This window comes from Musa acuminata, chromosome BXJ2-10, assembly GCF_036884655.1.
Source record: "Musa acuminata AAA Group cultivar baxijiao chromosome BXJ2-10, Cavendish_Baxijiao_AAA, whole genome shotgun sequence".
Lineage (NCBI taxonomy): Eukaryota > Viridiplantae > Streptophyta > Magnoliopsida > Zingiberales > Musaceae > Musa > Musa acuminata.
Window position 1 is genome coordinate 18,276,318 of NC_088347.1, and position 10,077 is coordinate 18,286,394.

Below are 10,077 nucleotides of genomic sequence, written 5' to 3' on the forward strand. Positions count from 1 at the left end.
GATCACGGAACGTTCGGTCACCGGACTGCTTGAGCTGAAAGGAAACACAGGATCAAAATGGGAAAAAAAGAAATATAATTCACAATGGAGGAGGGTAGAATTCACCTCTAGTGTGATAACATGCCGTCATGCGGCTGACACGTGACCTGCTCCTGAACCAACAGCTGCTGCTGCTTCTCCACAGCCTGCCATCTGAACGTTGAAAGGTGGGAGGAAGAATACTAATCAACGGGTAGGGAAGGAGCAAGACACGCTGCTCGCGCTCCCTCCGGTTATCTGGGCGTTCATTTTGCTGCTCAAAGACCCCGTCAACGCCTTCGCCTCCCAGCCGCTTGGGTGACTGCACTTGGCCTCCCGCTTGTTCCACCTATCATCAGCAACTGCGCCATCATCTCTCGGAGATACCTTAGGTCACCTAGGTGCCGCTGCAGCTTCAATGCTGGCCATGTCTTATTCTTGGTTCTACACCCTCAGAATGCTGGACCTTCTCCTTTTCAATCCCTTGTTCAGTTTTTGCTACTTCAGTTGTTCTAGATGCTAAGCAACTCGCAGTGTATCAAAAGAATTAAAAAAAGTATTCACTAGAATGCACGAACCAAAATATGCCTGATCTGACTCAAATAAACCCCACAAATAGAAGTTAGGTTTGAGAGAAGCCAACGTCAGAAGCAAAAGGACCATAACAGCATAATATAAGTACATGCAAACAAAAAATTAAAGTGCATAGCTCATCGTACCAAGGCAAGTAGACCTACATAGGAAATCAAACCAAACCAGGAACACCAGGTGATAATACTTAGTCAACCTCTTCAATTTTTGGCCCGGCACCGCTGCCACCAGCAGCAGGAACGTCATCGTCCATTTCACCAGCCATGTCTGCGCCAGCCCCCTGGTACATCTTAGCAATGATCGGATTGCAAATGCTCTCAAGCTCCTTCATTTTGTCCTCAAACTCGTCTGCCTCTGCCAACTGGTTGCCATCGAGCCACTGAATGGCCTGTTCGATTGCATCCTCGATCTTCTTTCTATCAGCAGCAGCCAGCTTAGAAGCAATCTTGTCATCCTTGATGGTGTTTCTCATGTTGTACGCATAGTTTTCCAAAGCATTCTTGGCCTCGACCTTCTTCTTGTGCTCCTCATCCTCTGCCTTGTACTTCTCTGCTTCCTGAACCATGTTTTCAATCTCCTCCTTGCTCAGCCTACCTTTGTCGTTGGTGATGGTAATCTTATTCTTCTGCCCGGTAGTCTTGTCCTCGGCAGACACGTTCAAGATACCATTGGCATCAATGTCAAAGCAAACTGTGATCTGAGGAACACCCCTTGGAGCAGGTGGAATACCAGAGAGCTCAAATTTGCCTAGGAGATTGTTATCTCTCGTCCTAGTCCTCTCACCCTCGTAAACCTGGATCAAGACACCAGGCTGGTTATCAGAATACGTCGAGAAGACCTGCTCCTTCTTTGTAGGGATAGTGGTGTTCCTCGGGATTAAAACAGTCATTACTCCTCCAGCTGTCTCCAGACCAAGAGAGAGCGGTGTGACATCCAAAAGAAGCAGGTCCTGCACCTTCTCATTGCCCTCCCCACTGAGTATGGCAGCCTGAACAGCAGCACCATAAGCAACGGCCTCATCCGGATTAATACTTTTGCACAACTCCTTCCCATTGAAGAAGTCCTGCAAGAGTTGCTGAACCTTTGGAATTCTGGTGGACCCACCAACAAGGACAACGTCGTGGACACTGCTCTTGTCCATCTTTGCATCCCTCAGGCACTTCTCGACAGGTTCCATGCACTTCCTGAACAGGTCCATGTTAAGCTCTTCAAACCTCGCTCTAGTAATGGTGGAGTAGAAATCAATGCCCTCGTACAAGGAATCAATCTCGATTGTAGTTTGAGCAGTGGAAGACAAGGTCCTCTTAGCTCTTTCGCATGCTGTCCTCAACCTCCTGAGAGCCCTAGGGTTTCCACTTATATCTTTCTTGTTCTTTCTCTTGAATTCCTGGACAAAATGGTTGACCATACGATTGTCAAAATCCTCACCGCCGAGGTGGGTGTCACCAGCGGTAGCCTTCACCTCAAAAATACCCTCTTCAATGGTCAGAAGAGAGACATCAAAAGTGCCACCACCAAGGTCAAAGATGAGGACATTCTTCTCCCCAACACTACTAGCCTTCTTGTCGAGACCATAGGCAATAGCAGCAGCTGTTGGCTCGTTGATAATCCTCATTACATTAAGACCAGCAATGACACCAGCGTCTTTGGTTGCCTGGCGCTGGGAGTCATTAAAGTAAGCAGGAACAGTAACAACGGCATTCTTTATGGTGGAACCCAGGTAGGCTTCGGCGATTTCTTTCATTTTTATCAAGACCATAGAAGAAATCTCTTCCGCAGAAAACTGTTTGTCCTCCCCCCTGTACTGAACAATTATCATGGGCTTGTCACCAGGACCAGGAACAACCTTAAAGGGCCAGAGCTTGATATCGCTTTGGACAGAAGCATCACTGTATCGCCTTCCGATAAGACGCTTTGCATCTGAAAGACATATAAAGTACACAATAATTAGTACATCCTGAAAAAAATAATAATAAAGAAAATATTTCATTTGATGAAAAGGCAATGGTCACGGAATGTGGCATGATCTCTACAAGTATGGCATGCAAGTAAACCAGGGGACAAGAGAGACTAAGAACACAGTATTAAGTAGACCTGACTAACCGGAACTGACGGTTCCAATTCAGAAATTTTGGTAACGAAACCGAACAGCATAGGGCCTGTTTCCCATTCCAGTTTCAGTTCTGGTTCCGATGGTTGCAACTCTGATTCAAATCTCCAGTTCTTTTTTTTTTTACTTTTAATTTTTAATTAAAAATAATTTAAAACAGTAATTTTTTTAAAAAAATTTGGAACCGCCAATTTCAGTCCCCTAAAGATGGGAACCAAAAACGAACAAACCGACGAACCGCCAAGCTGGTTTGGTTTTGGGTTGAACTGAACCAGGGTCATGTCTAGCATTAAGAGAGGTCTCTTGCCACTAGGTCTCAGAAAAGGATCAGAGCTACAGCCTTAGATAGCTTCTGTTTCCATGATCAGCATGCTCAGGTGATCATGCAGCAACTTCACCATTGCCTCAAGGCCTACCATCTTATTACTAATTAATCAGATCCAACAAATCACAAAGTATTTGTGGTAATTCAAAAAACATTAATTCATAGACAAAAAACAAATGTCATCTGGAATGCCAAATCCAAGTGGAGCTAGGAAAATCACTGGGCAAAATGACAAATCCTTGTATAAAAAATGACCAAATGGCAACAACTACGAAATTAAAGTCCAACACTGTTTTCATTCTTCATCCAGGTTATCACTTGATATCAAATTTTACTTGCACATGTTTTGGGATTATGCATGAGATAATTAAGTACTACACCCACTATCGCTGTGCCAATTGAGATATAAATCTAGTCAGGAACACAGAGATGCCACCATTGTAGGGTCACATATCGATAAAACAGTGAAAAGATAAGCAAAACAAATACGCATTAAACGGAAGATGAGTTTCTAGGGATTTGTTTTCGTCACTTATGATTTATGTTGACACAGAGCAACAGGGATAATAACATATCCATGATAAACTATGCTAAGAGCAATCGCCAGCACTGAAGAAAATCGTAGACAAACGAAGTGCGACAACAAATATAAACAACAAACTACTCGGATCTCAGCAGATCAAACATATCCTAACAAATTAGACACTAATAGTGACAGATCTGCATCATAATTGATTAAAATATAAGGAGCGACAGCTACTGCGCAATGCAACAACAGATCTCCCAAGTTAAAACAGGAACTCATAAGAAAACGCAATATCTGAACGATAACAACTCTCGTAGCAAGCATCAACAACGGATCTGAAGGAGAGTTTACCGAAAACGGTGTTGGTTGGGTTCATGGCGACCTGGTTCTTGGCGGCGTCGCCGATGAGGCGCTCGGTGTCGGTGAAGGCGACATAGGAGGGGGTGGTGCGGTTACCCTGGTCGTTGGCGATGATCTCGACCCGATCGTGCTGCCACACGCCGACGCAGGAGTAGGTGGTGCCGAGATCGATCCCGATCGCCGGACCCTCGCCCTTTCCGGCCATGGAGGGTTGGAACGGAGATCGACGACGAAATCAAGGGGCGGAAGAACGTCGAAGCTGCAAGGAAAAGCTCGGATCCTCCACTACGATGTTTGAGAGGAGCGGAGAGCATAAAACGATGGGCTCGGGGAAGCTTGGGTTCTGGAATGTTCTGAACGATCTCTGCCGTCAGGCCGGCTCAATCGGACGGCTTCAGATTTGTCTGGCATTTCACTGGAATGTTCTGAACGATCTCCGCCGTCAGGCCGGCCGAATCGGACGGCTTAAAATTTGTCTGGCATTTCGCGGGGTGTCCCGGTAAAACAAGCGCGACGAGGCCACGTTGAGTGGAGCCCACCTGCCAACTGCGCAGCATGCAACCACGTACAGGGACCATCCCAGTGGTTACTGTCCGCGGGTCCCGCAACTGGGCCCGGCTTGCTGACCTCATTGTTGGGCCCTGTCTGTCCTGTTTCCCACAGTTATTAAACGCTTCCTTTATGGTGCAGGTTTTCATTTTGTTCTTATGCACTCTTCGAGTCAATATGTGGGTGGGGTGCCTATAAATTATTTTGTTCTTATGCACTCGATTCGCTTAAATCGAAATTATGTTTTCATTAATCGGAATTGAGATGCGTATCCATAAAAAAATAGATATCGAAATTGTATAGTTAATATATGCTATATATTCATTTATTAGTTAATAGAAAAACATTGATGCGCAGGGTCACAGATTCATAATTCACCTCGGTGCACAGCATAAATAGAGGCTCCTATGGTGACAAGATGGCCGTGAAGTAGCTGCCAACTTTGCTCATGCTGCTGCTGCCAGGGTCAACAGGGAAGAAGAAGGGATAGATCTCGTAGCGCACCATGCAACTGCTGTAGAGCACGCGGCAGCCCTTCCGGTGGACGCAGTAGTTAGCGAAGTTCTCCACGGCCGACGACAAGCACTGGGCGCACGCCAGCGTCTGGATGTCGCGGGTGCACTGCGCCAGGCCGTAGATAGTGATGTAGGGCGAGAACTTGGTCTTCACCCTCCCCAGCCCTCCGCTTCCCGGCGCCACCGCCTGTGCCCTCGCCGTCCTCATCGCCTCGCCCACCTTTTTGTCGAAGGCATCCGGATCCGTCGCGTTCTCCACGTTGTAGAGAATGATGGCGTAGCCGGAGTCGGATTGCCCGATGAAATTCTCGTCGTCGTAGCGAAGGAAGCAGTAGTCATACCAGATCCGCGCGTCGGCTTGGCTCGGACAGGCCTCCGGGAGCGCCTTTGCGGCGTCCTTGAGGCACGTCGAGCAGTCCTCCGAGCTGACATCTCCTCTGCATTGTGCAAGGCCGTAGATTGCACTGCCACCTTTGCCATAGGACGAGGTGGCAAAGCCTCCAACGGAGGCCTTTGCAACAAGATCCGACAGCACGCCGTTGATGTCCGCCTGGATATGGCCGCCATTGAAGCTCTTGTCGCAGTAATAGCCGATGGAGTCGTCAGAGGAGGAGAAAGGAAGCAAGAGGGAGAGGAGGAGCAGATGGCGAAGCAATGCCATCGTTAGATCCGAAGCTTTGTGTGTGTTTGCGTTACTGCTTCGTGGGATATATATTTTGCTCCACTTGCAGTCTATCTTGACCACACATTAGGACGCATTACCGGAAGTGGCGGACAGAAGTCAGACTTCCGTGGTTGTGATTTGTGCTGCATTATTGAGGATGACTTCTTGTGCAGTCTCCCGCACTTCATTTCTAGATATGTCTCACTGTCGATATATACGATTGGCCACAGACGAATGCATTAAGAACCGATTGCAAGTGGTGGCCTCACTTGCCGACCATCCCGTCGTTAATTCGCGTAAAATCGAAATTGATTATCCGGTGTCTAATACAATATAAAAAATCTTCCTTTTCAACCTTAACAGGAGTTCAGAGCACTCTTATCTTGATAACCAGGTTGGGCACAGAGGAAGTAAGTGGATTCTCTAAAGCATAGATTATATAGCTGGCAAATAAATGGGTTAGCGATGATAAAATATATGTTTTCACACACTTATCGACAAACATCACAAGAAAGTGTTAGAAATTTAGCACAATATGGCCAGTTGAGAACTTCTAACGGTTGAAAATTTCAATAAAAATGTATTTGTGTTAATGCAAAACACGTGACATGATGAGGTTGGTCACCCGACCAAATAGGCACTAGCTCAAACTTGATCGAAATATAATAGATCTCCTAGAGAATATTTAGGTTAGAAGCTTTCATTATCAAGTTTGAGTCGAAGGACTTTGCACTAGGTGGCAAAAGATATATCATACAATGGATTCACTTTTGCTTATGGGGTGGGCGCGGGGGTTGGGTTGAGGAGCCAACTCGACTTTTAACCTTTGTTACCAACACTAAGAGAGGTGATGAGGATGATATCATATCCGAGTTGGAGGAGGAAGGAGGAGGAAGCTCAGGAAGGCATCGTAGACCTTTTAAGGTAGATTGCTAGGATACTTTGGGAGTTCGTTTGTAAAGTCTTCGATTGCAAGTATAGGTAAGAAATCACTTGTTGAATCTCGAATTTTGATGATGAAACCAATTGATAGTATTTATCTGATGTGCGTTTAAGTGATGCAGGACTAGCTTCGATCGGAAGAGGCAAATCGATTAAAGTAAGAGGAATCAGATGTTGGGCCGGAGCAAATATGTCAAAAGATTAGACGTCGAGACGGAGGATCGATCGACGTATTGACAGAAGGCTTCGGTCCGTGAATTCGAGCATCGAGCTAAGAAGATCGGACATTACGCCAAGAAGATCAGAAGTTGCAAGAAGACAACATGCTGATTGAACAATATGCCGAAGGAGAGGACGATGCGTCAAAGGATCAGACGAATCACCAAAAGAACCAATGATATGCTAGATAACATAGGATTTGCTTGTAATTGATTATATCTAAATCGAGTTAGTTTATAATCTAATTGAGCTTATTTAGAATATAATTATACCAACTCAATTAGGGGTCAATTGGGCTCAAGTTTGGGCCGTTTTAGGCCAAGCAAAAGGCCCAAATAGTGACCCAACAAGTGGAACCATCATGTCACAATCTCCGAGACTGTGTCAGGCAGTGGTACCGCCCAGACAGAGTCTTCTAAGTGGTGGTACCGCCTAGTATTAGGCTACAAGTGGTGGTACCGCCTAAACACAGTCTTCTAGGTGGTACGACCCGTACCTAGAAATTTCAGGGATTTGAATTTTGGCTCCAAGTTTTGAAGTCATTTGGGGTCTATAAATATCTCAAGTATTCCTATATGGAGAAGCAAGAAAGTTGAGCAAAACCTTATTAGAAAGTTGAGTTCCCTTCTCCTAAAGCTTAGAGAGAGTTCTAAAGGAGGTGTGTAAGGGAAACCTTGTAAAAGATGGGTGTAAAGGTTGTCTCCTAAACCTGTGAAAATGAGAAGGTGTAAAAGGGTAGTTGATCTTTGCCCATTGAATGAAGATCGTTAGTAGATGTCGGTAGCCTTGATGGAAGAGGAATCGGCGGAGTGGATATAATTCACGACCATCGAACCACTGTAAAAATTTAGTTTACATTTATTTCTTGCTATTTACCTTTATTGCAAATGAAATTCTTACTTTTACTACACTTCTACATGCTTTTAAGTTAAGCATTTCTGAGATCGATTTTTATTATATGAAGAAATTTTAAACCGATGTAATTTTATCTGCTGCACTAATTCACCCCCCCTCTTAGTGTCGACTCATTCCTAACAGTTGGTATTAGAGCTACGGTTTTTCTCATTTGGTTTAACACCCAAGAGAAATGGTTCTTTTTGGCTTTCAAGAGGGTTTTTCCATTGTTCGTCCTCCTATATTCAATAGGACGGACTACACTTATTGGAAAACTCGAATGAGAGTTTTCTTGCTTTCCTTGGATTTAAATTTATGAAATATTATCGAAAGTGGTTTTCAAAATTCTTCTACTCTAATGAACGAATGTAATGATTTGGAGAAGAAAATATTTTCTTTAAATGCTAGAGTTATGAGTGTTTTATTTTGCGCTTTAAATAAAAATGAATTCAATCGAGTTTCTACCTGTGAAACGGCTTTTGACATTTGGCACATACTCAAAATCACACATGAAGGCACTAGTAGAGTCAAATACTCTAAAATAAATATTTTAATGTGTGATTTTGAATTATTTTGTATGAAATCAAGTGAGACTCTTGGAGACATATACACCCGTTTTATGGATGTCGTCAATAGTCTAAAAGCCCTTGGTAAAAGTTTTTCGAATTTTGAACTTGTTAGTAAAGTTTTACGATCACTTTCTAAAAATTGAGATTTGAAAATAACAACAATACAATAATAAAATAATTTGAATAATTTCCCTTTCGAAGAACTTATCAGGTCCTTAATGACTTATGAAATGAGTTGTATGATATATGATGAATATGATAAATATGAGAGCTATCTTCCAAAAAATAGGAAGGATTTTTCACTTAGAACAAATAAAGACCACTCGAGTAAAAGCTTAAGTGATGATGAACTTGAACTTCTCACTATAAAATTTAAAAGATTCATTAAATAATAATTAAAATTTTTAAATGAACTTAAAAAAAAAGAAGATGATACTCAAGGTGACTTGGGATAAAATGAGTGTATCAGAAAACGAGGATTAAATTGATGAAGACGGAGTGACAAACTTCACTTTAGTGACTCTCGACAATGAGGCAAACAACTCAAACGAAACTTATTTACTTTATTTTGAAATTATTTGATACTTTTTCATGAGTTGTTTTTAAATTAGTTAGTAAATAAAAAATAAAAAAAATTATAAAAAATATATCATGCTTCTTTTTCTAGTTATTTTAAAAATGATCATGAAAATTGCATGTTTTATGATAAAGGAACAAAATGTTAGATCTAATTATAATTTTATGTATGTGTAATCATGTTGATTTTCATATTGCTTTTCGATTTTGATTGAAGATGCCTCATGTTCAATGAAACCATGCTTGATGTTTTCATGAAAATATTAAGAGGTTTGATATCGTGTTTAATGAGTTTATATTTTAAAATTATGCATGATGATTCTTGTGATTTATGGACTATCGATCTTTGACATAATGAAAGTTCTTTTTAGGTTGATGCATGTTTTCTTTTTGGCATAAAAATTTGGGCATGCTTATATGAAATCAATCACATGAATTGAAACAACTAAAATGGAAATGCATCATTGAAAATTTCTTTTTCTCCATCTTATCAATTTTTCACTAAGAGATTAATGAAGTTATTTATGCCATATTTTGAATCTCTTGGAAGTAATTTTGATAATATGATGATTTGAATTTGAATGAGTTTTATCCAAATCATGATCTTGATTTCTTGGAATTACCTAAGATTTTTTTAATCAAGATCTCTTCTTTTAACTCCTATGATTTTTTTTTGTATTTTATTTAAAGAGAAGATTTACTAAATGAATCATGAGAATTATTATACATGAATCGAGATCCTTTATGTGTTCTCCCACGACTCTATTTGCTATAGAAAAATCTTTATCTATATCATTGATCTTGAACTCTCGGAATCAAAACTTGATAGTTTCTTTATATGAATTAAGATCCCTCACATTTTATTCCCAAATGATTTCTTACATTTTATTAAAGAGAATATTTTGATACCATGATGATTTGAAATATTTATGATGTTGCATGTAATATTATGATTGGTTCTTGAATGAATTTCTCTCTTACTCTTCTTTGTCTTCTTCTTATCTTTTTATGACAAACAAAGAAAGAAACTTGCACTATCTTAAAAAGAACCAAAAAAGCTTTTAAGCAAAAATGCTAGCTTCTCATTTTTCATGCAAAGTTTTTGCTTAATGTCTCATTTTTGCTAGCTTGGATAAATTGGTGTAAAACTTACTTGACATGCTTTCAAACATTTGCATTGTTGAATGATTCTCCTTTCATTGATGACAAAGGGAGAGAA

At 41.4% G+C, this 10,077-nt stretch overlaps 2 protein-coding genes across 2 annotated transcripts; both read right to left on the reverse strand.

The window, feature by feature from the left end:
- Positions 1-612: 612 nt before the first annotated feature.
- Positions 613-4,230, reverse strand: LOC135624369 (heat shock cognate 70 kDa protein 2-like). The gene is made up of 2 exons (XM_065127885.1): positions 3,922-4,230; positions 613-2,529 (listed from the first exon to the last, which is right to left on the reverse strand). The coding sequence occupies exons 1-2, from the start codon at positions 4,133-4,135 to the stop codon at positions 797-799; spliced, it is 1,947 nt and encodes a 648-aa protein (XP_064983957.1). The 5' UTR covers positions 4,136-4,230; the 3' UTR covers positions 613-796.
- A 536-nt stretch (positions 4,231-4,766) lies between these two features.
- Positions 4,767-5,671, reverse strand: LOC135624370 (cysteine-rich repeat secretory protein 55-like). Its single transcript, XM_065127886.1, has one exon. The coding sequence runs from the start codon at positions 5,653-5,655 to the stop codon at positions 4,885-4,887; it is 771 nt and encodes a 256-aa protein (XP_064983958.1). The 5' UTR covers positions 5,656-5,671; the 3' UTR covers positions 4,767-4,884.
- Between the last annotated feature and the right edge of the window lie 4,406 nt (positions 5,672-10,077).